Source organism: Cebus imitator, unplaced genomic scaffold (assembly GCF_001604975.1).
Source record: "Cebus imitator isolate Cc_AM_T3 unplaced genomic scaffold, Cebus_imitator-1.0 Scaffold77, whole genome shotgun sequence".
Classification (NCBI taxonomy): domain Eukaryota; kingdom Metazoa; phylum Chordata; class Mammalia; order Primates; family Cebidae; genus Cebus; species Cebus imitator.
The window spans coordinates 423,693-451,609 of record NW_016107392.1 but is presented as its reverse complement, the minus strand read 5'-3'; the positions used below and the strand labels follow the sequence as shown (position 1 = coordinate 451,609).

The following is a 27,917-nucleotide window of genomic DNA, read 5'->3' as shown; positions in this document are numbered from 1 at the left end:
AAAGACAGAATCTTGCTCTGTCCTCCAGGCTGGAGTGCAGTGGCCTGATTATAGCTCACTGTAGCCTTAAACTCCTGGGTTCAAGGGACCTTCCTAGCTCCTCACTCCTGAGTAGCTGGGACTACAGGTGTGTGCCACAGTGCCCAGCTAATCTGTTTTAGAGATAGTGTCTTGGTATGTTGCCCAGGCTGGTCTTGAACTCCTGGCCTCAAGTGATCTTTCTGCCTTGGTCTCAAAAAGTGTTGGAGTTACAGATGTGAGCCACTGTGCCCTGCTGTGATTTTAATGGAATTTTTCTTTGGAGCAATGATTATCTTTTTATTCTCTGTAGAAGTTAATATTATATTTATCTCTAGCTAGGAAATAAACTTAATAATATTTGAAGACTATTTAAGAAATTTAATATGTTCCAGAAATACTGGCTGCCTTAGAATTTCTGACTTTTAGTTAGTAATACATCTAAACTTGGTAAGATTGATTATTTTCTTTATTTCCAGATATACGTTAACATTTTAAGTCTTCATAGTATTATGTAAGTTGTGTTAATGGAACAAATTAATTCTTGCGTATCTTTAATTACTGCATCTTGAAATTCTTTGCAGTAGGAATAGATACTTGAGTGTAGGGGATTCAGACTTGGAAATTGCCTTCCTTTCTGTTTGGCACTTTTCCTTTGTGTGTATGTGTTTGTGTGTCAGAATCTCACTCTGTCGCCCAGGCTGGAGTGCAGTGACACGATATCGGCTCACTGCAACCTCCCTCCTGGGTTCAAGCAATTCTCCTGCCTCAGCCTCCTGAGTAGCTGGGATTACAGGTACCTGCCACCACATACAGCTAATTTTTTTGTATTTTTTTAGTAGATATGAAGTTTCACCGTGTTGGCCAGGCTGGTCTCGAACTCTTGGTCTCAAGCGATCTGCCTGCCTCAGCCTCCCAAAGTGCTAGGATACAGGCATGACCCACCACACCCGATCTGGCATTTTTCTTTTATATACAGCAAGGAAGCCATCTAAGAACTATTTATGGGATTGTGTTACAAGAAATGGCTTTCTGCTTTTTTGTTTTTTGCTTTCTTTAGTAGAAAGAACCCTAGCCTGGGAGCCAGTTGAGCTGATTTCCAGTCTTGGCTCTACCACTACAGAGTTTTCTGACCACAGGCAAGTTACTTGACTTATCTGGATGTTGGTTTTTCTGTCTGTAATGGAGGAACTAGATTCAATGAGCAATGTGTAACCTTAAATTCTGAAATTTCAAGATTTTATGATCTATCAGGTAATTCTATGCTGTATGTCACATGTTAAATATTTGTACCAAATAATCTTTTAGGAAATAAGACCACATTTTATATAATATATTAATAAACTTACTTGCTCTACAAAGTAATTAAACAGTGCATATATCCATTTGTTATGTCCCATTTGAAGACCTTATTTTTAATTATGTAATTGAAAAGTTCCTTAGAGCTGGGCACGGTGGCTTACGCCTGTAATCCTAGCACTTTGGGAGGCTGAGGTGGGTGGATCACCTGAGGTCAGGAGTTCAAGACCAGCCTGGCCATCATGGAGAAACCCCATCTTTTAAAAAAAAAAAAAGAAAGAAACGTTCCTTAGAAACTTGAAAAATTGTATGCTATTTTGTATATTTTTCTCCAAATATTGTAGTTCAGATTTTAGTGGTAACAGTTATTGAGCTGGTAGTATTGGAATAAAAAGTGGAAGGTTATGCAAAATATTACCTTATAAAAGTCTGTTCTAAAAAGAAATGCTTCTGTTTGCCATGTTACCAGGCTGAATTATCGTGAATAAACTTCTGTATATAACACTTTAGGATCTTATCTCCACTGTGCTATTTTCATGACAATTACAATTTTATCATTGTAGCCAAAAAATGTTCAACAGCATGAGAAGGTTCAGAAAGCCAGTACAGAGGGAGTCGCCATTCAGGGTCAACAGGGAGCTCGACTTCTTCCTGAGCAGCTCATTAAAGAAGCCTTTATCCTCAGTGACCTTTTTGATATTGGAGAATTGGCAGCTGTTGAGCTTCTTCTTTCTGGTAGGTTGACATTTAACTGAAACTGTGGTAAAATAATGCAAAATTATAAAGTTACTTACTCATAGTTTAAAATAGTTTATTGTTTAGATTCTAAGGATGCAGCTTGGTAAAACCATGTTCGAAATATTTCCTTTTTTAATCTTTGGTTTTTTTTGTTTGTTTGTTTTTTGGTTTTTTTTGATACGGAGTCTCATTCTGTTGCCCAGACTGGAGTGCAGTGGCATGATATTGGTTCAAGGAATTCTTGTGTCTCAGCCTCCCGAGCTGGGATTACAGGCATGTGCGACCACGCCTGGCTATTCTTTTTTAACCTTTGATTAAAAGGAAGGCTTCAGTTTACTGATCAGAATTGTTAAAGATATCTCAGAAGTTTTATAGCACAAAGCACTTATTGTCAGTGAGTATGCAGGTAAGGTCACTGCTTTTTTGGAATTTCTTTTTGAGAGAGTAATTAAGTTAATGCGTGAATAGGTAAAAAATAAGATAATTTCAATGATACAGAGTACTAGGAAGAAAATAAAGCAGTGGGATATAGAGAGGTGGAGGCTGGCTAGGGCAACTCTAAGTAGGGCCCATAGAGAAGGCCTCTCTAAGATGGGGTCATTTGACTTGAGACCCAAATGTTGAGAAGGTGCCAACCACCCAGACTTACTGGGTAAGTAATTTTCCAGGGAGAGTCAGCAGCCAGTGCTTGAGGTGGGAATAAAGGCATGTTTAAGGATAAAAAGACCGTTCTGGCTAGAGCATCTTAAATGAGGAGGAGAGTGAAGGAAGATACAGATAGGGCAGGACGCAGAGCATGTTTGATTTTGCATACTATGAAAGATATTTGGATTTTATTCTAATTGCAATGGAAAGTTGTTGATGAGGGCTTTAAGCAGAGACATTACATAACTGATTCTCAACTCTGAAATTATTTCTCTGGCTGCTGTATAGAGAAAAGACTGTTTTATAACAGAGGAGTCATTTGAAGAAAATATGGGCATTTCAGTTGAACAAAAATATAATATGTCTAAAGATAATATATAGCTGCCAAAATCCTTTTTGACCTAAGATTGCATTAAAAGAAGTATGATATAAGCCAGGCGTGGTGGCTCATGCCTGTAATTCCAGCACTTTGGGAGGCTGAGGTGGGCAGATCATGAGGTCAAGACATCGAGACCATCTTGGCCAACTTGGTGAAACCCCGACTCTCCTAAAAATACAAAAATTAGCTGGGTGTGGTGGTATGTGCCTGTAGTCCCAGCTACTTGGGAGGCTGAGGCAGGAAAATTGCTTGAACCTGGGGATGGAGGCTGCAGTGAGTGGAGATCGCGCCACTGCACTCCAGGCTCCTGGCAATGGAGTGAGACTCTGTCTCAAAAAAAAAAAAAAAAAAAGAAATATGATATTGGGAATGAGTGGGATGTTAATTAGACATGCTTGAGTTTTCAGTTTAACTAAGAACTTTCATCTAACATTTATTCTATACCTACCACGTGCCAGGCATGATTTTAATTATATCACTCCAGTGATATAAAGATGAATAAAATCTCTACCCTAATAATTGAGAATGTTGTGGGAACAAATAATTTTGACACATTTAAGTACATTAATGCAGTTTTGTGCAAGATTTAGAGATGGTCCAGAGAGAAGGGAATTAGATGGACCTTGATTGTACACAGAAGTCTTAACAAGATCATGAAGTTTAAGGTAGATGTTGCAAAATGAGTAAGCATACATCAGGTGGAATAGGTGGTTATTTGTGAGGATGAAGGGCATCAGGCAGAAGAAATTGCTTGTGCAAGAGGGTGAAGCAAAGTGATGAATTTGGGAAACAGAAAGGAGTAGAGTAGAGGAGCAATTGCAGTAAGGGGAGAAGAAAGCTATAGGAAATGAAACTGAAACTATAGGCAAAGGACTCTTAAAAAAAAGTAGAGCTTGGCTGGGCACAGTGGCTCATGCCCGTAATCTCAGCACTTTGGGAGGCTGAGGTGGGTAGATCATGAGGGTCACAAGTTCAAGACCAGCCTGGCCAACATGGTGGAACCCCGTCTCTACTAAAAATACAAAAATTAGCCAGGCGCGATGGCAGGCACCTGTAATCCCAGCTACTTGGGAGGCTGAGGCAGGAGAATTGCTTGAACCCAGGCGGCAGAGTTTGCAGTGAGCCGAGATGGCACCACTGCACTCCAGCTTAGGTGACAGAATGAGACTCCTACTCAAAAAAAAAAAAAAAGTAGAACTCATTCAAAGGAGTGCAGTTAAAATGGTGAGTGAACTTGAATTATAAAAATGTTATTTAATTTTCAGAGAAGATTCTGAAGGAAGAAACTTAGAAATATTTGAAAGATTCCATATGAGATAGTAAAATGGGCATTGAATAAAATTAAATTTAGTGAACAACAGTGAGACCAAAAGATTCTCACCCAGTATGTACAAATCACAGATAAGCATGAGAGTTAGAAATTGAGAGTTTGGAAAATGGTGAGTTCCATGTCTCTGCTGGTGTTCGAGCATAATGGATCGGCCCTCTAATATCTTGAGCAAGAAGTTAGACAGTGGGTAGATGTTTGTAGTGGAGGACCCCAGAGCCCCTTAAGCCCTGAGCTACTGTGATTCTTCAAACTGAACATTGTCATATTGATTTTTGTCTCTTCCTAAACACATTATGTGTTTGTTAACAATATTATTTCTCAACTTCCTTTTTTAGGAGAGCACCAACAACCACATTTTCCTGGCCTTACCAGAGGATTAGTAGCTGTTCTTTTATACTGGGATGGAAAGCGATGCATTGCGAATTCCTTGAAAGCTTTGATACAGTCTAGACGGGGAAAGACATGGACGCTAGAACTCAGGTCTTTACTTCTTGGGATTTCAGGGGTTAATTTAAAATTACTTGAAGAATTATATTATTTCCCTTTTTATATACAATTTAAGCAATATGTAACATAAGCTGAGTAATATACTCCCTTATTCTGCCAAGAAAGATACAACAATTCCTGTTTTATTGTGTTTGTAAAAAAAAATAATAATAATTTGGGCCCAGGTGCAGTGGCTCATGTCTATAATCCCAGCACTTTGGGAGGCTGAGGCAAGAGGATCACTTGAGCTCAGGAGTTTCAGATCAGCCTGGGCAACATGACGAAACCCCATCTCTACAAAAGAATACAAAAATTAGCTGGTGGTGTATACCTGTATTCCCAGCTACTTGGAAGGCTGAGGTGGGAGGATGACCTGAGCCTGGGAGATCAAGGCTGCAGTGAGCTGTGAGCACACCACCGCACTCTAGCCTGGGTGACAGAGCAAGACCCTTTCTCAAAAAAAAAAAAAAGAGCATTTGCTATACCTATTCTTATGAGGAAGCATAAGCAATATTATTTAACATGGTTTATTGATTTCTTTTCATTATAGCCCAGAGCTGGTTTCTATGACAACACGCTTTACAGATGAGCTGATGGAGCAAGGATTGACTTACAAAGTCCTTACCCTGGTGTCACAGATTGATGTGAATAATGAATTTGAAAAACTACAGCGAGAGAGAGGTTTGGGCAGTGAAAAACATCGCAAAGAGGCAAGGCTTCAATGAAATCAATTCATGAATTGTCAGTCAAACTTCAGAGGTAGAAAAGCATGACAGTTAGAATATTCATTTTTTTCAGGAAGAGTTATGTGGCTGACACCATGCCTAATTGCCATGTGTTTTTAAAAATTTTTATTTTTTATTTTTCATTGACACAAAATTATACATATGTATAGGGTACAGTGTGGTATTTTGATACATATGTATGATGTGTAATAAATTAACATAATTAGCAAACATTTGTTATTTCTTTGTGTTGGGAACATTCAAAATTCGCTGTACTACTGTTTGAAAATACAGTATACAATAAATTGTTTTAAATTATAGCCTGCTAATAACATATGTTAAAGTTTGTAGTCAGCTGTGTCCATAAAATTGTCTTGCAGTTGTTTCAGCTTCTGTATAGTCATTTATGTGCCATTCTAGCTCTTTTTATGAAATGAACAAGAAATTGGTCATCCCAATTTCTTAAGGAATTTAAGGATGAGGAATAAACAGTAGGGTTTATTTTGAGTTCCAGAGGTGACGTCTTAGGATCACTTGTGAATTTAGATAGGTTTATTTTATTAGCCTTTGTAAAAGGGAGTTTGTACTTTGGAATAAGACCAGGCTAGTTTGTACTTTGGAATAAGACCAGGCTTCATAGTAACTTACTGATACTGATAGTCATATGTTTTTATTTCTAGGTTTCTGATCTCATTAAGGAGTGCAGGCAGTCTCTGGCAGAAAGCCTTTTTGCCTGGGCTTGCCAGTCACCTTTAGGCAAAGAAGACACTCTCCTCCTTATTGGACATTTGGAAAGAGTGACAGTTGAGGCTGATGGCTCACTGGATGCAGTGAATCTGGGTCTTCTTATGGCGCTTCTGTACTGTTTTGATATCAGTTTTATAGAGCAAGGCACAGAGGAACGAGATGGTATTAAGTTTTATACATTTTCCTAATTAAAAAAAAATTGTGGGGATAACATTTAAAAAGGGCACTGTTTTAGCTACTAAAATAGACTGCTCTGTTCCTATGTGTGTAGTCCGTTCATATTTGAATATTTATGCATAAGATCACATTTAAAAAAACAACCGCAATCCTGTTAATTATTTCTATTTTGGGGGGGGATTTGGAATGGAAAGTATTAAAGCGTATATTATACATGTTCATGATTGCACATGTGTCATTTACTTAATTGCTTGTTTCTTTGCCATTTATTTACATTTTCAAACTTTTTATTAAAACATTCTGAGAGACAGTGACTGTCATTTCAGTAATGTTATCTTTAACCTGTGTTTTCTGTGAAGGAAATACAATTTTTATGATCGTTAGATAGCATAATTTATATTTTAGAATTTATGTGCAGAAAAAATGAGTATCTTTAACTTTTTTCTAGTTTATTTGTAGTACACTTATAAAAATAACTGAAAATAGTGAAATTAAAATTTAGGATTATTGCTATTTACTGTTTTTGTTTTTAGTATGTGTACAATCAACAATAGTGTACCTTTTGGCATGTTGAAATTAGTCATTATTCTGGCTGGGTGTGGTGGCTCACGCCTGTAATCCCAGCACTTTGGGAGGCTGAGGCGGGTGGACCACAAGGTCAGGAGATTGAGACCATCCTGGTCAACATGGTGAAACCCTGGTTCTACTAAAAATACAAAAGAAAAAAAAATCAGTTGGGTGTGGTGGCGTGTCCCAGCTACTCTGGAGGCTGAGGCAGGAGAATCACTTGAACCCAGGAGATGGAGATTGCAGTGAGTGGAGATTGTGCCATTGCACTCCAGCCTGGGTGGCAGAGCAAGACTCACTCCATCTCAAAAAATAAAAAAAGAAAGAAAGTAGTCATTATTCTTTTGTGAGAATGCTCAGATTTTCTGACTTTAAGACATTATTTCTGTATATAGAAGTGAAAATTTAGTGTTTGGTAAAATGGTCTATTTTTGTGTTTTCAGATATGATTCATCAATTTCCACTGTTGACAGAAAAACAGTACATTGCAACAATTCACTCTCGTCTTCAGGACTCACAGCTTTGGAAACTGCCTGGACTCCAAGCCACTGTTAGACTTGCCTGGGCACTGGCATTGAGGGGAATATCCCAGCTACCTGATGTGACAGGTAAATTGATTGTAGGTAATTTTGTTATGAGAAACAGCATGTTAGCACTTAATGAAATTTTTGGAAGGAGTGTTATCCTTGACATACATAAGCACAAGCATAGGAAGATACTCAGAGTGGTATTAAATGAAACATTTTAGTGTAGTAGTGAAATACAGACTTTTTTCTCCTTGTTTCTCAGAAATATTATATAAAATCCTATTTCCCATTCTTGGGGCCAGTGACAATACTCTTTCCTTTCAGAGTATGAGTTTAAAATTTGGAATGACAGTGTCATATTAAATGTTTTTTAAAATTAAAATTTACTGTTACTTTTGTTTTTATACATTTTCCTTCTTGGTTGGTCACAAACTAATTTTTCACATTGTGTTGAATTAAAAACAATTATTTTTTCATACAGTGTATTAAAAAGGAGGTATTTGGATCAATCAAGAACAGATGTGGAATCCCGACTTTTATTTTTTGAGACAGAGTCTCACTCTGTGGTCCAGGCTGGAGTGCAGTGGCTCAATCCTGGCTCACTGCAACATCTACCCCCTGGGTTCAAATGACTCTTGTGCCTCAGCCTCCTGAGTAACTGGACTACAGGTGCATGCCACCATGCCTGGCTAATCTTTTGTATTTTTAGTACAAATGGGGTTTCACCATGTTGGCCAGGCCGGTCTTGAACCCCTGACCTCAGGTGATCTACGTGCTTTGGCCTCCCAGAGTGTTGGGTTTACAGGTGTGAGCCACCTCGCCTGGTCAGAATCTGGACTTTTAACAGTCTTTTTTTTTGAGACAGAGTCTCATGCTGTCACCCAGGCTGGAGTACAGTGGCGTGATCTTGGCTCATTGCAACCTGTGCCTCCGGGTTCAAGCAATTCTCCTGCCTCAGCCTCCTGAGTAGCTGGGACTACAGGTGCGTGCCACCATGCCTGGCTAATATTTTATATTTTTGGTAGAGATGGGATTTCACTGTGTTAGCCGGGATGGTCTCGATCTCCTGACCTCGTGATCCGCCTGCCTCAGCCTCCCAAAGTGCTGGGATTACAGGCGTGAGCCACCGTACCCGGCCAACAATGCATTAACTCACTGTAGCATATCTTATTCTGCTATTTACATTTACATTATCATTTGTCTTATTAGTAGGGCTTTATTCTAACAGAATGAGAACTAACTGTGCCTGGAACTCGAAGCCCAAAGAATTGTTGTTGTCTGTATCTTTTTATGGTAAATCTGGAAAGGCTTTATTCAAGTTTACAATTTATGTCAGTTTTCTAATCCTAAGGTATCAACAGATTCTAGTATCTTACCAACTGTGTAATTCCAGAGCATTTTGTTTTCACTAGTGTCATGTCGTTCCCCAAGTGTTTGCAGAAAGCTTTTTTTGTGTGTTAGGAGTCTTTGTTTGGCCACTTAATGTCTGTCTATCAGCCTATATATCTAAATACTGATAGCCGATTAGAGTTTTGCCTTTCTGTACAAATTCTGTTTCTCAACTGTATATATACCATCTTCATTTATAAGTCTGATTTCAGTATTTTTCTGACATAAAATTACCTTTTAACCTTTTAAGTGGCTATGTGATAGTTAATATCTTTTTTTTTTTTTTCTTTTTTTTGAAGACAGAGTCTTGCTCTGTTGCCCAGGCTGGAGTATAGTGGCATGATCTCAGCTCACTGCAAGCTCTGCCTCCTGGGTTCAAGCAGTTCTCCTGCCTCAGCCTCCTGAGTAGCTGGGACTACAGGTGCACACTGCTATGCTTGGCTGATTTTTTGTTATTTTAGTAGAGACAGGAATTTGAGACTAGCCTGGGCAACATGCCTGTAATCCCAGCATTTTGGGATGCCGAGGTGGGAGGATTGCTTGAGCCCAGGAGTTCATGACAACCCTGGCCAGTATAGTGAGACCCCATCAATTTTTAATAATTAAAAAATTAGACCAGCATGGTGACATGTGCTTGCCTGTAGTCCCAGCTGCTCAGGAGGCTGAGGTGGGAGGATCACTTAAGTCCAGGAGGCGGAGGCTGTAGTGAGCTGAAATTGTTCCATTGCACTCCAGGCTGGGTGACAGAGTAAGACCATATCTCAAAAAAAAATTTAAAACACAGGCTGGATGTGGTGCCTGAAATCTTTAAACTTTGGGTGGCTGAGGTGGGTGGATCATGAGGTCAGGAGATTGAGACCATCCTGGTTAAGATGGAAACCCTGTCTCTACTAAAAAGACAAAAAAATTAGCCTGGTGTGGTGGCATGCGCTTATAGTCCCAGCTACTCAGGAGGCTGAGACAGGATAATAGCATGAACCTAGGAGGTGGAGGTTACAATGAGTCAGGATGGTGCCACTGCACTCCAGCCTTGGTGACAAAGCGAGACTCTGTCTCAAAAAAAATTAAAAAACAAGCATTGGCCAGGTGCAGTGACTCATGCCTATAATCTGAGCCCTTTGAGAGGCTGAGGCAGGCAAATCGCTTGAGTTCAGGAGTTCATGACCAGCCTGGCCAGTATGGTAAAACCCCATCTCCACTAAAAACACAAAAAATTAGCTGGGCGTGGTAGCTCGCATCTGTAATCCCAGCTACTCACGAGACTGAGGCAGGAGAATCCCTTGAACCCGGGAGGCGGAGGTTGCAGTGAGCCAAGATCACGCCACTGTACTCCAGCCTGGGCAACAGAGTGACACTCCATTTCAAACAAAAACAAGTATCTTTGTAATTCACTAAGTTTTACGGAATTTTACCATACTGTTTTTAAGCATTGAAACTCAATTTATATTAAGACATTAGTGATGCTTTATTACCTAAATGGTGTTCAAGAAGTAATTTTTTGGCTGGACATAGTGGCTCATGCCTATAATCTCAGAGCTTTGGAAGGCTCAGGCAGGTGGATCACTTGAGGTCAGGAGTTCAAGACCAGCCTGGCCAACATGGTGAAACCTCATCTCTGCTAAAAGTATGAAAATTAGCTGGGTGTGTGGCACGTGCTTATAATCCTACCTACTTGAGGGGGCTGAAGCTGGAGGATAGCTAAAACTGGGAGGCAGAGGTTACAGTGAGCCATGATCTCACCGCTGCACTCCAGCCTGGGCAGCAGAGTAATCTGTTTCAAAAAAAAAAAAAAAAAAAAAAAAGATTATAGTAAACTACATTTTTTAAAATGCTGCAATGGATAAAAATGGTTACAACTAGATAACCAGACTTGCAACCACCACAAAAGAAATTCTTAGGATTGGCCAGGTGCGGTGGCTCAGGCCACTGCACTCCAGCCTAGGTGACAGAGCGACACAAAAAAAAAAAAAAAAAAGAAGTCATTTTTGAGTTCTCTTTTAATTCCAGTGTTTTTGAATTCAAGTAAAGGTTTGAAAAAAATTGTTATTAAAAACAATAATTAGTAATTTTATGATCATTATTACTAGGCATAATAAAGAATTAAGAAAATATTTTATTCTCTAGGAGTTTGTATAATATGGGTAAATATGCAGATTTTTGTTTGTTTGCTTGAGATGGGGTCTTTACCTGTTGCCCAGGCTGTAGTGCAGTGGTGTGACCATGGCTCACTGGCCTCAAACTCCTGGGCTCGAGTGTTCTTTCCACTTCAGCCTCCGAAGTAGGTGGGACCACAGGCATGTGCCACCATGTCCAGCTAATTCTTTGATTTTTTTGTGGAGATGAGGTCTCACTATGTTGCCCAGGCTGGTCTCGAACTCCTGGGTTCAAGCAATCCTTCTGTCTTGGCTTCCCAAGATGTTGGCCTTACAGGCATGAGCCATCACACCTGACTGATATGCAGACTTTATGTCAAAATACAAAACAAAACATTAAAAAAACAGGCTGGGTGCAGTGACTTACGCCTGTAATCTCAGCACTTTGGGAGGCCAAGGTGGGCAGATCACAAGGTCAGGAGGTCAAGACCATCCCGGCTAACACAGTGAAACCCTGTCTCTACTAAAAATACAAAAAGTTAGCCAGGCATGGTGCCACACACATGTAGTCCAAGCTGCTTGGGAGGCTGAGGCAGGAGAATTGCTTGAACCCAGTAGGTGGAGTGATCCAAGATAGCACCACTGCACTCCAGCCTGGGTGACAGAACGAGACTCCATCTCAAAAAAATATATATAATCATAATAATAATTTTAAAAATAAAAAACAAACTACAAATCATATGTTTTCCTCTGTTTGAGACTATCTTGGCTTTTATCTATTCCTGACCCTTTCAAGGCAATGAAAATGTACTTTCAGCAACAGACTTTGTATTTGGTCTGTATGATAGTCAAACAGAATAAGCTGTGTAGTAGTCTTTTTCAAAGCCAGATTGCCACACAATTATCTAGCAATTTATATTTAAAACTTAAAAGCAGTAATCAGCCATATGTTTCTTGATGGAAGGATACACCACAACCTATGACATACTCTTAACAGAAAGTTGAATGTAAGTCAGATTAAGCCAGCCTAGATGAAGCCACTGCTCCCAACTGAGGAATTAGTTTTAAAGGTATGATAATGGCTGGATGCAGTGGCTCACAACTGTAATCCCGTCACTTTGGGAGGCTGAGATGGGAGGATCACTTGAGGTCAGGAGTTCAAGACCAGCCTGGCCAACGTGGTGAAACCCTGTCTCTACTAAAAATACAAAAATTAGCTAGGCGTATTGGCAAACGCCTATGAACCCAGCTACTTGGGTGGCTGAGGCCCGAGAATTGCTTGAACCTGGGAGGCAGAGGTTGTGGTGAGCCAAGATTGCACCACTGCACTCCAGCCTGGGTGACAGAGACCCTGTCTCACAAAATAAAATAAAATAAAATAAATAAAATAAAGTAAAATAAAATATAAAATAAAATAAATATACGATAATGGTGTTGTGTGTGTGTATGTAGTGAATTTTTGCTTCGTTTTTTAAGTATGTTTTTGAGTTGTATACTGCAAATAGTGGTAAAATGTTAAATTGTCTGGAATCTGGAATTTGCTTTAATGAAATATGAGTGGAGGGAGGAAGATATAGATGAAGTAAGATTGGTCATAAATTGATAGTATTGAAACAGGTGATGGATATATGGAGGTTTACTATACTTATTTTTAGATATGTAATTGATATTTTCCAAATAAAATATTACAAAAATTACAGTTATACAAGTTTATATTCAAGTTAAAATTTGGTTTTTAAATTTTAGCTACCTGGTTACCAAATTAATACAGTTAGTTACCTATTCATGTTCAGGATTTGGTCTTGGATTGAAGACTTTTCAGATGATCCATGAGATTTCATTGGGATTGAAGCCTTAACACCATTTAATATGTTAATGTTTGGATAACAGTTCCCTGACTACATCAGTGTTGCATGACACATCTGTAAAATAATTTTCATTAGTTACGTTTTTATTTCGAAGAGTATGTATTTTTCTAATATACATTCAAGTAGTTCTTTGGAGTTTATGAGTCAATTACAGTTATATATAGTCTCATTTTGTGCATAGCACATGCTAGAAGGCTGGGAAGATGTCTGAACCATCAGCAGAGTATTATGAGGTATAATTACAATCTGGGTTAATGACTTTTCCTCCATGTACTGTTTTTTAAAATGTATTTCTAGCTCTGGCAGAATTCACAGAGGCAGATGAAGCAATGGCAGAGCTCGCAATTGCTGACAACGTTTTCCTGTTCCTCACTGAATCTGTAGTGGTATCAGAAAACTTTTATCAGGATGAATTTTATATTCGCAGAGTCCATAATCTCATCACAGATTTCCTTGCACTTATGCCAATGAAGGTAAGTGTAATAATGTAGGATGAATAAATAGTAAAAGAATTTTATAAAGTAATTTAAAACTGATTAACTAGGTTTATGTTTTGGAAACTAATAAAAAATTTTTTAATATGGGCTAACATTTGCCAGTAGTTGTGGTACATCTTATGAATCAGTTTGTGACTCATGAAATAAGACTTCCTAACTGGGGATAAGTCAGTAGAAAGAAATATTTGACAACACTGTTAATGGTTTATAAATCAGAAAGTAATTAGTAAATACTTCTGTGGGTAGAAAATTACTAACCCCATGCCACCCTAAGGGTTAGTGCTAAAATTGCTTTATTTAATTTTTTTTTGTTTGTGTTTTGAGATCTAGTCTCCCTCTGTTGCGCCCAGGCTGGAGTGCAGTGGTGTGATCTTGGCTTACTGCAACCTCTGTCTCCTGGGTTCAAGCGATTCTCCTGCCACAGTCTCCCAAGTAGCTGGGGTTACAGGCACCCGCCACCACGCCCAGCTAATTTTTTTGTATTTTTAGTAGAGATGGGGTTTCACCATATTGGCCAGGCTGGTCTCGAACTCTCAACCTCAGGTGATCCGCCCACTTTGGCCTCCCAAAGTGCTGGGATTACAGATGTGAGCCACCATGCCTGGCCCAATTTTTTAGATCCTGAATTGTAGTGTATAAAAGGGCTTCAGCATAGATATAGGTAAAATAATGGATTTTAAAAACCACAATGCAAAGGCTGCTTTTGAATAGATGGCTTGAGCTGTAACTGTCATCTGAAAAGCGATTCTTAGAGCCATTTCAGACAGTTCCTTATAGTATATGATCTGTGTGCTGTTTTGTGCCAAAGAAGCCATCAAATGTTGGCAGGAAGTAAATGAGGGGAAAACATCTTTTTTTGTGTGTTTATATTATAAAAGCACCTATTTCAAATGTATATTTTTTAAAAGCACCTTGAAGGATCTACACTTGTAATATATTGTGCAGTTTGATACCTTATCTCCTGAAAAGTATAAATTGATTATCATAAATTTGCCCTTAGGATTCTTGTATTCTTTTTGTTTTTGTAGTATCTACATTGATTTTTCTCTTTAATTCCTAAATTTGGTAATTTGTGTATTCTCCCCCGGTTCTTTTTTTTTTTTTTTTTTTTTTTGTTGTGTTTTTTTCTTTGTTACCCAGGCTGGAGTGCAATGGCGCGATCTCGGCTCACTGCAACCTCCGCCTCCTGGGTTCAGGCAATTCTCCTGCCTCAGCCTCCTGAGTAGCTGGGATTACAGGCACGCACCACCATGCCCAGCTAATTTTTTGTATTTTTAGTAGAGACGGGGTTTCACTGTGTTGACCAGGATGGTTTCGATCTCTTGACCTCGTGATCCACCCGCCTCGGCCTCCCAAAGTGCTGGGATTACAGGCTTGAGCCACCGTGCCCGGCCTCCCCCGGTTCTTAATTAACCCTTACTGAAGTTTATTGATCTTATTGATCTTTCCTGTGAATTAGCTTTTTGCTTCATTGATTTTCTTATATTTTTGGTTCACTGTTATTGATTTCTGCTCTTATTTTTATTATTTTCTTCCTTTTGCTTTGGGTTTAATTTGCTCCTTTAATTTTGTTTCTTAAGATACAAGCTTAGATTGTTCACTTGAAATCTTTTTTCTAATATAAGCATTCAATAATGCTGTAAATTTATTTCCAATCACTCCTTTAGCTGTGCCACACAAATTTTGATACGTTGCATTTTCTTTTTTTGTTCAGTTTAATATGCTTTCCAATTTTCCTTGAGACTCCTTTGATTGATGGGTTATTTAGAAGTGTGTTGTTTAATTTTCAAATATTTTAGAGACTTTCAGATCTCTGTCATAGGTTTCTAGTTTAATTCTGTTGTGCTCAGAGACATACCTTGTAGAATTTCAGTTATATTAAATTTGCTGAGGTTTGTTTTATGGCTCAGAATATGGCCTATCTTGGTAAATGTTCTATGTACACCTGAAAGGAACACATACTTTGCTGCTGTTCTGTGGAATGTTCTATAAATATCAATTAAGTCAAGTTTGTTGATACAGTTTTTCAAGCTTTCCATATCCTTATTGATTTTCTGTGTACTTGCTCTGTTGAATATTGAGAGAGGAGTGTTAGCATTTCCGACTATAATTATGGATTTGTCTAGCTATGATTTTTTTTTTTTTTACACAGAATTTGCTTCTTATTTTTGTTGGCATTTAGTTCACACCTATGTTGTGAAGCAGTGATTCTCAACCGAGGCTATAATGTTCTTCAGAGTGTGTTTGGAAATGAGTGGGGCCAGTTTTGCTTGTTATGGTGACTCCAATGTTGTTATTGATAGTTAGTAGGTAGTTCCAGGGATGCTACATGACCTGAAATATTCAGGATAATCCAACGCAGTGAAGAAATGTGCCCAAATGTCAGTAATGTCCCGTTGAGAAACACTACAGTTAAGTTCAACTTCTCTGTAGTGGAAAATGCATTGAAGTTTTAGTTAAGATATTATAAATTATGGATGGTAATATTGCAATTAAGAGTTCTGGAATGTTTCTTCATGTCATCTAAAGTGGAATAGATAAACAGTGTTTTTCTTATATGTAATCACTCTATGACAGTTGCCTGATTTCATTATTATTAGCATATACAGTAATACATTTACATATTAAACTATATCTAATAAAATTAATAGGTGAAGCAGCTGAGGAATCGGGCAGATGAAGATGCTCGAATGATTCACATGAGTATGCAGATGGGTAATGAACCCCCCATTTCACTTAGAAGGGATCTGGAACACTTAATGCTATTGGTAAGCCTTTATATTAGAAAGCTTGTCCTCTTTCCCTCTTTTCATTATTTTTTCCCCTAACTTTGGAAAATTTCAGGCCTTATACTTTAAATGTCTTTTTTTAATTGAAAGTACTTTTTGAGTCATAGACATTTCCCTACAGTCTTTGTTTACTCTTTGTAGATTGGCGAGCTATATAAAAAGAATCCTTTTCATCTGGAGCTTGCTCTAGAATATTGGTGTCTCTCAGAGCCTCTTCAGACTCCAACTATCATGGGTTCTTACCTAGGGGTGGCTCATCAGCGACCCCCTCAACGCCAGGTGAGTCTTTGGGTTTTCCTCTTTTATACTCTGGTACTGTGGTTGGGAGTCTTGAAAACATGAAAGATGTTACTTCCTGATTTTATTGCTGTTAACACGAATGATCACTAGTATAACCTTTAAAGATTAATACTTTTTTTTTTTTTTTTTTGTTTTGTAGTCTCACTCTGTCACCCAGGCTGGAGTGCAGTGGTGCGATCTCAGCTCACTGTAGCTTTGAGCTCCTGGGTGCAAGTGATACTCCCGTCTCAGCTCCCAGAGTAGTTGGGACTACAGGCGTGCACCAGCACACCTGGCTGATTTTTGTGTTTTCTGTAGAGGTGGGGTTTTGCCATGTTACCCAGCCTGGTCTGTAATTCCGGAGCTCAAGTGATCCATCTGCCACAGCCTCCCAAAGTGCTGTATTTACAGGCATGAGCCACTGCACCCAGCCTACTTTTTTCTTTTATAAAAGAAAATTTGAAACGCTTAAAATTCAAGTACTGTTGATTTTGAAGTTTATGTAGTCAACCCTTTATTAGATACTGGATATATGTTGAATTCTTAGAGGCAGAAAGGCATCTAGTCTCTTTGTTATTTATTTATTTTTAAAAGACAGGGTCTTGCTATGATGACTAGGCTGGTGTGTAACTCCTGGCTTCAATCAGCCCTTGTAAAGCCGTGGGATTACAGGCATGAGACACTGTGCCCTGCTTGAATTTTATTAGTATTTTAGTTTGTTCTCCATAGACATGACAATAACCAATATACATAATTCTTATCAAGTTTGGGGGGGATAGGAGAGGTACAAGTATTAAAGAAGAAGTCTTAGACGTTTTAATTGATGACAAAATGCCTATGAGTCTATAGATAATATAGGCAAAAGTTCATTCTGTGTTAACTAAAGTATGATGTGTAGAGGCAAATAAAATGAATTGCTATGCAGTAGCTCACACCTGTAATCCTGGTGCTTTGGGAAGCTGAGGTGGGATGATCGCTTGAGGCCAGAATTTGAGACCAGCCTGGGCAACATCATGAGACCCCCATCTCTACAAAAAATATTAGCTCGGTGTGGTATCATGAGCCTGTAGTCCTGGCTGCCCAGGCTGAGGCAAGAGGACCCCTGGAGCCCCGGAGTTTGAAGTTACACTGAGTCATGGTTACACTACAGCACTCCAGCTTAGGCAGCAGAGACAGACCCTGTCTCTTTAAAAAAAATCAAAAGAAAAATGGGTTGGGGGCAGATTGCCACACAAGTGTTAATTTTGGGGGATTTCTGTTCTAGAAGCTTTTATGCTATATGTTTTTTATTTTTTCTGGAGTCCAGACCAGATGCCATTTTTTAAACTGTATTGTTTCAGTGTTTTCTCATTTAAAAAATAGGTTTTGAGCTGGGCATAGTGGTTCACATCTGTAATCCTAGCACTTTGGGAGTTCAAGATAGGCAGATTGCTTGAGCTCAGGAGTTTGAGACTAGTCTGAGTAACATGGTGAAACCCTGTCTCCACAAAAAATATCTTAAAAATTAACCAGGCATAGTGGTGTATGCCTATGGTCCCATCTGCACAGGAGGCTGAGGTGGGAGGATTATTTGGGCTGCAGTGGCTCTGATTGTGCCGTGACATTCCGGCCTGCGTGACAGAGTAAGACCCTGTCTCAAAAAAAAATGTTTTGGAGAAGGATTTATTAAAAAAATTTTTAAAGTTTTTGAGAAAGTTCACTATTATGAAAAATTTGAAACATATGGAAGAAGGAATTATAAGGAATACCCCACATTTTAATTTCACATCTTAACATCTTATGATGTTTGCTTCCATCTACTATATTATTTTTACTTTTATTTTATTTTAAAGTAAATTATAGGCAAATATATGAATTCTACTCCTCAATATTTAAGTAAGTATATCTCTTTTAAAAATAAGGTTATTTTTCTACATCATCATAAAACCATTGTTAAACCTACCAGACATCTATAGTATTGTCAGTTCTGAGTTCCAACTAGTGAGTTTGAGTAATATTGTTAGTTGTTGGTAATAGGTTTAAGACATATGTAAGAAAAAAGAGAAAGTTAAAAAATGGACTTAAAGAACAGGAGTATGGGAATGTGGCATTGGTGAGACCACAGAACAGAGTAAATTTAAGTTACCATCAAAAACAATTTCAAGTTCTTAGGTCTTCATAGTAGTTTGGCTGGGATCTAGGAACTCTGGATTTTAAGTGTACCTTTGAATTGACTTTGGATAAGTAAATGTTACCTGTCTTACATATTTAAAATGTGCGTGGTCTTTTGTGACATTTGAGATATTTTGAAAAAAATGTACTTTTAGTTCACAAAGGTGTTATTTTATAATTGCATTAAATTGCTAATGACAAGCTTAGAACACAATTTTTCATCAATAGAGTATCAGTTAAATTTGTCTTTTGTGAGGGTTAAGTCAGAGCACTACTTTTAGTTTATATGTAGTCTTTATTAGCTAGTCCATGTTGCCTTAAAATTAGGATATACGTTATATAAACTATTTGTTTTTCTCTTTTTCAGGTTGTCTTGTCAAAGTTCGTTAGGCAAATGGGTGACCTGTTGCCTCCAACTATTTATATTCCTTATTTGAAAATGCTCCGGGGATTGGCCAATGGGCCCCAGTGTGCCCACTATTGTTTCAGCCTGCTCAAAGTCAATGGTAGTAGTCATGGTAAGGAATATGTGGAGGTTGTTAAAGTTGTGATTGTACTCTTAAGTTCAGTAGCCCACCGCCTGTTAAGAACATTGGTATTTAATTAGGTTCTACCAGAGGTATAAATTATTTTTATAACAATAGGGTGAAAGAAGCACACTTACGGCTTTATGCATAGTGATGCTGTGATTATGGTCTCACAGATTAAGGAATTTTGCCATTCTCCTTTATAAAATACAGTTCATTTTGACAAATCAGAATTAATGTATGAAAATTTTCCAGATCACGCCTGGCCCACAAAGAAAGCATATGCCCTTGCCTTATAAGCTTGATTAATTTACTTTTGTAAGCATTTTTTTTTCTCTCTTAATTTCAGTACTTAGAATTTTTCTCTTGACCCTCTCCCAATTTCCTTATTTCATTTACAAACTGGTTTGGTTAAACCAAAAACACTGCAAAAGGGAAAAGAAATTAAGCATCTGCTTTGTTAGGTAGTTATTTTTATTTTTACATCTGAAGAAACTGAGGTTTAGAGGAGTTAAGTAATTTACCCAACATCACAGCTATTTGGGGAGCCATGATGGGAGCTGAAACTGCTTGGCTCCAAAGCCAGTGTTCTGACTACTCTGTCAAGCCTGCCAGTCTTGTGTGCTATGCTTTTGCTTCTGATGCTTGGTATGCAATGGAGTAGTGTAATTCATAAATTAAGACTGTAATTATCTCTTTCTTTGGGAATTCAAGCTCAACATTTGTGAATTACTCTGTGGGAAAAATCAGCCCTGTACAGTTACTTGAGAGCACAGAGAACTCTCCTGGATGTGAAGTAGGTAACTGACATCCAGAGTAACTCACCTTTACATTTACATGGGCAGTACCCCCTTTCTTGAGTAAAAGTTAATCCAGAGGAAAAATTAATTTGGAGTTCTAGCTCACAGAGGGATTCTAACCCATTTTCAGCACACTGCTTATCTAGGACAGAGATTGCCTTTGTGCTAAGACAAAGGCAAACAGTTTATTGTTTTATGCTGGGCATAGTGGCTTATGCCTGTAATCCCAGCACTTTGGGAGGCTGAGGCAGGCGAATCAGTTGAGGTCAGGAGTTTGAGACCGCCCTGGCCAACATGGTAAAACCCCGTCTTTAATAAAAATACAAAATTTAGTAAGGCATGGTGGTGCGTGCCTGCCTGTAATCTCAGCTACTTGGGAGGCTGAGACAGGAGAATTGCTTGAACCTGGGGAGCGGAGGTTGCAGTGAGCTGAGATTACCCCACTGGACTCCAGCCTGGGTGGCAGAGTGAGACTCTCTCTCAAAAAAAACAAAAACAATAAAAACAACATTTTTTGTTTTAACTTAATTTTTCTCCATTTCCCAGCAAATGCTTAGATGTTTTTGAAAGAAGATTCTGTGCTGTTTTTCTTTATAGTTGAAAATATTCAGGGAGCAGGTGGCAGTCCGGTTTCCTGGGAACATTTCTTTCACTCCTTGACGCTTTACCATGAACACCTTCGGAAGGATCTTCCAAGTGCAGATAGCGTCCAGTACCGTCACCTTCCTTCCCGTGGCATCACCCAGAAGGAGCAAGATGGATTGATTGCTTTTTTGCAGCTCACATCTACCATCATTACTTGGGTAGGAACCCATCCCCAGCATAATTTCATTTGTATTATAGCAGAGTAGCATATTAAGAGCCCTAAACATTTTCTTTTAATTTGAGATTAATAAATTTATCCTATATAGATAAACATTTATAAAGTATTCTGCCCTTAAGTTCTTTGTGTTTTGGCCTCTAGAGGGTGTAAGTTATGGTAGCCTTGCTCATTGACATAATCTTAGTATAAAAATAATAGCCTGAGCCTGAAAGAAAATTGTCAGAAGGCAAATAAGAACCAGTTGTTGGATGCATATGCTTCTAGGTTTCCAGCATAGGTGTAGAGGTGTATGTGTGCATTTATATGTGTGTATATATAAAGAATATTTTAATTAAAAGTTATTTACTCAATTATTTTTTTTCTCTCCTTAGACCAAACCATTTTACCTGCCACTACCAAATTGGTCTTTATAAAACACATTATTTTCATTACTGTATATAATTTCCCAACTCAGAAATATATTTTAGTTATGTCTGTTGTTCACTAGAATAGTCTGACATTCTCTCTGAAGGGTAGGAATAGTATCTTCTAAGTTTTTGGCTTTTCCAGTAGTACTTAACATGATTAGGCATCAAGATGTCAGTTATCAACTATTTCTCACTGAATTAAAATGGAAATGGGAGGGAAGGATAGGGAAAGGTTTGTTAACATACAAAGTTACAGATAGAGAAGAAGAAAGTTCTAGTGTTATTCTATAGCACTGCAGGGTGAATATAACTAGCAGTAATTCATTGTATATGTTCAAAAGCCAGAAGAGAGGATTTTGAATGATCCCAGCACAAAGAAATGAGAAATGTTAGATAATGGATATCCTGATTACCCTGATTGGATCATTACACATTGTATACATGTATCAAAATATCACTGTTCATGATACCCTATAAAATATCATATGTAGTTATTATATGTCAACTAAAAATGAAAAAAAGTCGTGATACTTGATACTCTATATCTCCATATTTTTTTTTGGAGAAAAGGACAAGATCTTTTTTTCATTCACACTTTTTATTGCAGTATAATATACTGTTCCAGAAAGGATTTAAGATGCCTAGGTAAGATTTATCGAACACTGGCAGACTATTTATCTCTGTTTGTGTTATTTCTCATACTTGGAACCGGAAAAGTAATTCTACAGTTTATTTCTCCTACAGTTTTTTACTTTGAATGAATGAGTGATCTGATTTGATGTGTTGGTAGGCTTCAGACGTAAAGGATAAGCTTATTTTTGTTTTGATATGTATTAAACCTATGAAGACTCAGTATAAATGATAGCAGTTTAGATGATGGCTGGTCATTTTCTTAACTTTTAAAAATGGAAAGTCTCGTTCTTTTTTTGTCAATTTGCAGAGTGAAAATGCTCGCTTGGCACTCTGTGAACAGCCTCAGTGGACCCCTGTTGTGGTGATTCTGGGACTCCTGCAATGCAGTATTCCCCCTGTTCTAAAAGCTGAGCTACTGAAGACACTCGCAGCTTTTGGAAAATCTCCTGAAATTGCTGCTTCCCTCTGGCAGTCATTGGAATACACTCAGGTAGGGCTATGAAGTCCCTTATTTATATTATTTCAATGTGGAAAGTTAGACTTGATAATACCATAGAGGCAAGAGCATTTGATTGGAACTCATAGTTTATTATGAACGTCCTAACTAGAGTTACAGTTTGGGGACTGAGCATAGCAATAGAAACTAATAGACTTGGGTTTTTCTCTTAGATTGGTTGATAACTTGACTAGGTTATTATTAACAGCATCTAGAAGACTTTTTTTTGGTGGTTATGTAGGTTTATTGTCAGGTCCATAAACTTCACTTTGGGCAGAATGGGAATGTGACAGTTGGATTTTTTGACTTCGGCACCCTGAGGGAACGTCCCTGTGCTGACGTGGGGAAATAAATGGATGATAGAATGTTTGAAGTCTCAATAACTTCAAAATTATTAACATTCTTTTCTATAGAGATAAGTTCCATTAAATATTTTCTATCAGGTTAATTATTTTATATGTGATAAAATAAAAAAGGAAAATAAGGATGTGCTTTATAGACGTATCTCTAGGAAAATGGTTAGGTGGAATATGTATGTCTGTCTTAGAAGTAATACAACTTAAGGGAGTCTGGGATTCTAACTCATTATTCATAGAAGTCACCATTTTGAGGCAGTAAAATACTCTAGATTATTTTCTAACCTATGTATCCTGAAGATGTTATTGATACTTTGTTAACATAATAATTAATGGGGTTGGGGTTTGCCAAGAGACTGAGTAATTTTAGGCTTACTATTGATACTTCACCTTTTGATTCTTGAGCGTACCAGTACTTACTAGTGTCTTACCGGCTTAGTGCTTTTTTACACCTGAAATCAAATGTGATTGGGTTTAGACATTTGTATCCTTAGAGCAACACTATTGTTCTTAAAGGATTCCACCTAATAGTATACTTTTGATTTGCAAGAAAGTAAAGTATTATGACAGTATTATTATGCCATAGACTACTTAGGCCCAGACAGAACATTAGAACATCTTTTTTTTTTTGAAACGGAGTCTTGCCTTGTCATCCAGGCTAGAGTGCAGTGGCGTGATCTTGGCCCACTGTAACCTCCCTCTCTCGGGTTCAAGCAATTCTCGTGTCTCAGCCTTCCAAGTCACTGGGACTACAGATGTGTGCTATGATGCCGGGCTAATTTTTTTTTTTTTTTTTTTTGTATTTTTAGTAGAGACGGGATTTCACCGTGTCAGCCTGATGGTCTCGATCTCCTGACCTCATGATCTGCCCACCTTGGCCTCCCAGAGTGCTGGGATTACAGGCGTGAGCCACGGTGCCCAGCAGAACATCTTAACTCAAAACTTCAGCCTCCTTTAACAAACCTATTCTTAAAAGAAGTTTACTTTTTGGGTTTCTTGTGCCATCATTAGGGCTAGTTTTAAACAGTCCAGTATCTTGAACAGTGGTGCACTTTCATCCTATAAATCCTTTTTAAAGATTCATTTCCTAGATTGTCTGAGGAAATTTGCTGAAAAAATGTCCTGTGTGCTCTTAGAAACTACCAATTTTTCAGAACCCCAGACAGTCAAAAGTGCTATCTCAACCTGACAGAATTGCTAATGAAAGTCCATCGAGGGACTAATTGATTATCATTTCTGATGGGCATTGTGAGATCTGTGGGTCCAGTGGGTGAGGTTTGTGACTATTATATTGCAAAGCCACTACTATTCATTGATGAATGAGGAATGCTCCTGACATCTACTTCTTATTATTTTAAGATACTGCAAACTGTGAGGATTCCAAGCCAGAGGCAAGCTATTGGTATCGAGGTAAAGTTTTCCTTTTGGTTTAAATGCTAATTAATTCATACATGTAATGATAAGAACACTATGAATCATTCTTACCCTTTTAAGTTTCTATAATTTTCGAACTTAACGTATTTTTACTTGAAGGGTTTTCTGATCAGTGTTGAAATAGAGATGAAACTTTTAATAAAAGGAACCAAAATATTAAGTGTTTCAGAGTTGGAAAAGGATGTTACATGGCAGCCATCCAAATGGAAATTTCCTGGTTTTTAACTCAATTTAATTAAATTACTTGAGTCAACCTGAAGTGAGAATTGTTTTCCTTTCTTTTCTTTTCTCTCTAACTCTTCCTCTTTTTGAAAAGGAACATTAAAGAGTTCTGTTTCTAATTCAAGTTTGGGGACAATAAAGGAGAATTTGAAGTTCTTCCCATCTGACTCATCTAGCTTCATAATTTTTTATCTTTTCCTGTAAATGAAAAACAGAAATATCTGTTATGTCTTTTGGTGTGAGTTAGCACTATTAATAAGTTAATGTCTGCATAATACTCTGCACTTCATAGCTAGTTTTTATTAACAAGTTTGTTTTTTTCTTTTTCTTTGGAAGGTTGAACTAAATGAAATAGAATCCCGGTGTGAAGAATACCCGTTGACTCGGGCCTTTTGCCAGCTTATTAGTACCCTGGTGGAGAGCTCATTTCCTTCTAATTTGGGTGCTGGACTGCGGCCCCCTGGCTTTGACCCTTATTTGCAGTTCCTTAGAGACTCTGTGTTTCTACGATTCCGTACGAGAGCTTACCGGAGAGCAGCTGAAAAGGTTACGTTCAGAGAAAAACTTTTTTCTCCTTATACATTTACTGCTTTTCTTTTATCAATTATCAAAGGTATATGGTGGTATAAATACAGGTTAGCTTTTGAAAGGCAGTAAAATTCATAGTCTTTATTTTGAAATATCTATGATCTGAGTAGTTTTTATGTGCACCAAAAAATAAGTTTGGTCATTAAAACCAAAGCACTGACATTAGTCATCGGTAATCTAATTGCTAGGAGTTCATATTCAGATTTTTAGTTGAGCAAGTTTTGACTAAAATGGAACAAAAGGTATCACATTTGTTGGAAACACACTACTATTGCTTATTGGAATGATTTAGGTTAGGGACTGAAATAAGTTTTAACTGGCACACCAGTTTCTATTGATTAGTGGCACTGGGTTGTGGAGTATTGGCTTAGCGGGAAGGAGTATTGTAATCCGTTAGGTGTGTCTGCCATAGATAGAGGCTGAGAGAGCACTGATCTTTATGACGGATTTGCTCTGGCTGCAAGACATTCACCACTGAGCTTATGTATATCATCTTATGTAATTCCAATATTACCATGAGGCAGGTACTATTTAATATTCCCATTTTACAGATGGAGGCTTAGCAAAGTTAAGGAACCTGCCTAAGGTCCAGGACCAGGATTTGAACCTAGGACTCTGGTTCCAGATTCAAGCTCATAACCACTAAGCTATGTAAGAGACTCTTCCAGGTTCTGATGTAATTCACTTTAGTCTATAGTACTGTTTATTAACCTTACAGAATACCCTTGGTTGTATCTTGTAGGAACATTTCTGCATTATTTTTGTAGTTTGCTGTTTTTGAACCTGTTAGGGTTTTTTGTACCTGTTGGGTTATTTTTGTAGTTGTATTAATGATGATAAAAATAATTGAGTTCATGTGAATTTGGAGAAATTAGGAAAATATAAAAAATGTAAGAAGGCCAGGTACAGTGGCTCATGCCTGTAATCCCAGCACTTTGGGAGACCAAGATGGGCTGATCACTTTAGGTCAGGAGTGCCAAACTAGCCTTGGCCAACCTGGTGAAATCCCATCTCTACTAAAAATACAAAAATTAGCTGGGTGTGGTGGCATTTAGCTGTCATCCTAGCTACTTAGGAGGCTGAGACAGGAAAATTGCTTGAACCTGGGAGGCGGAGGTTGCAGTGAGCCAAGATCATGCCATTGCACCCTAGCCTGAATGGCAGAGCAAGACTCCATCTGAAAAAAAAATATGTATATATATATCTACACACATACATACTATATATATATACATGCATATATGTGTATATGAACAAATTATATATATATATATATATCATCCTTAATCTTGTTGCCAAAGGAAGGATACCTACTTTTAGTCTTTTTCCTATGCCTGTACGCTTAATTAACATTTGAGATAATTAGTTGTATTACTTTGTATTTCTTTTTTGTCACTTAGCATCATGGGGATTTTTTTCATGTCCTAAGAGAGACTTTGAAAAATAGTCTTATTAGTGACTGCATAAAATCTACTACTTATATCTAGCATAGTTTATTCACTGCTCTATCATTGAATATAGCTTGTTTTTGATACTTAGTCACAAATAATTGAAGTTCTTTTTTTTTTTTGTCAATTGCATTAGCATTTTTGCTTGCCAGGTAGTAAAAATAAACACTGAGATGGAATATACATTTTACTTCAGCTCTAGAACTACATTGTTAACTTGTATTTCCTGATTGGATGAAAACAATAGCAGCAACCATGCCTCATTAATAAAGTCATTTCAGATGAATAATGAGTGCTGATAATTACAATCTTTTCATCAAAATGTTCTGATACTTTTTTACAGTTGTTAAATGTCTTACATGCTTTTTCCTAAAAAGGTCATGATCTGAGTGTTTAGCGCATCAGTCAGCCATATGCTCTCCAGATGTTATCACTTTCACCCCTGCATAGCCGCACTTCAAATGTTGCTGCTTTTCCCTGGCTGCCGTTGATTTTACTTCGACCCCAGCTTAGTCTAAAACATTTTCCCTCAATTTTGTGAATTTATTTTACTTGAAAGTGTTCTTAGACTTAATTTATATGACTATTTTAGGACACTAGCTGCTCACACAAGCAGTGCTTTGGATTGAGATAAGTAACTGGGTGTTAGAGGCAATTGGTATGCTTGCTGGTCCTAAGTCCATTATTAGGTGGTAATATGCCTTTTTTATTTAAATAAAATATTTTGAAAATTTTGGAAAATGCAAAACAGTGAATAATTAAAAAATAATTAAAAACTCACTTTATAGTCCCATCTTCTAACTCAGCCTTGATAAAATTATGTGCAGTGGACATAATAATTTTAAAATAATAATGCAAAAAAACCACCCTGTCTACAATGACCAAACCCGGTCTTATTAAAATTCTATGCAGTGGATTTTTTAAACAAAGTTTTAATTTTACTGAGTATGCAGTTGTATGTAACTTTCTTTGGCATAAGTATTTTTCTTTACTGGTACATAGCTTTTAAATGCATTTTTAACAAGAAGGTGATAACGGGATTATTTGAGGCAAGCCTACCAGTGATTGTGTCTTCTTACCTTCTTTGACTATATTTATGGATGGAACCCTGGTCTAAGAATGAGAAAGCCTGGGCTTGATTTTGAGCCTGCTTGCTGCCAGGCTTTATGGTCTTGGGGAATCCATTCACTGCTCTGAGCTTCACTTGCTTTACTTATAAAGAGTTTAGATGAGATGATCTCTCAGATTCTTTGCAGCTGAGCTTCTTAGAGAAAACTGCAATATTTGGCACTTGAGAAGTGTCCAAATTTGATGTTTAATTGTAAATTGAGTATGACTAGATACTAAATGTTTTCAATGTATTTATAAATTCCAAACATCTCCCATAAACATGTATCTTTAAGAATAATGCATTAAAAAATATTTTACCTTGAAAATGACTCAGTTCATTATCTTTTAGAAAAATAAAGCAAAATAAAT

The 27,917-nt window shown here is 37.7% G+C and overlaps 1 protein-coding gene across 2 annotated transcripts in view; it reads left to right on the top strand.

Moving 5' to 3' along the window:
* The first annotated feature begins 1,862 nt into the window (after positions 1-1,862).
* The window catches only part of NUP205 (nucleoporin 205), a 74,421-nt gene continuing 48,366 nt past the window's right edge, over positions 1,863-27,917 (top strand). The window contains exons 1-13 of one of the 2 annotated variants that reach the window (XM_017532503.2): positions 1,863-2,052; positions 4,745-4,889; positions 5,446-5,605; positions 6,301-6,529; positions 7,555-7,719; positions 13,286-13,461; positions 16,137-16,253; positions 16,416-16,553; positions 19,072-19,222; positions 20,629-20,834; positions 22,202-22,384; positions 24,106-24,156; positions 24,739-24,948. In XM_017532503.2, the coding sequence (XP_017387992.1) occupies positions 5,462-5,605; positions 6,301-6,529; positions 7,555-7,719; positions 13,286-13,461; positions 16,137-16,253; positions 16,416-16,553; positions 19,072-19,222; positions 20,629-20,834; positions 22,202-22,384; positions 24,106-24,156; positions 24,739-24,948 (1,770 nt within the window). In that variant the 5' untranslated portion in view covers positions 1,863-2,052; positions 4,745-4,889; positions 5,446-5,461. The remainder of the gene's footprint in view (positions 2,053-4,744; positions 4,890-5,445; positions 5,606-6,300; positions 6,530-7,554; positions 7,720-13,285; positions 13,462-16,136; positions 16,254-16,415; positions 16,554-19,071; positions 19,223-20,628; positions 20,835-22,201; positions 22,385-24,105; positions 24,157-24,738; positions 24,949-27,917) is intronic. The other variant, XM_017532505.2, reaches the window with a different exon arrangement.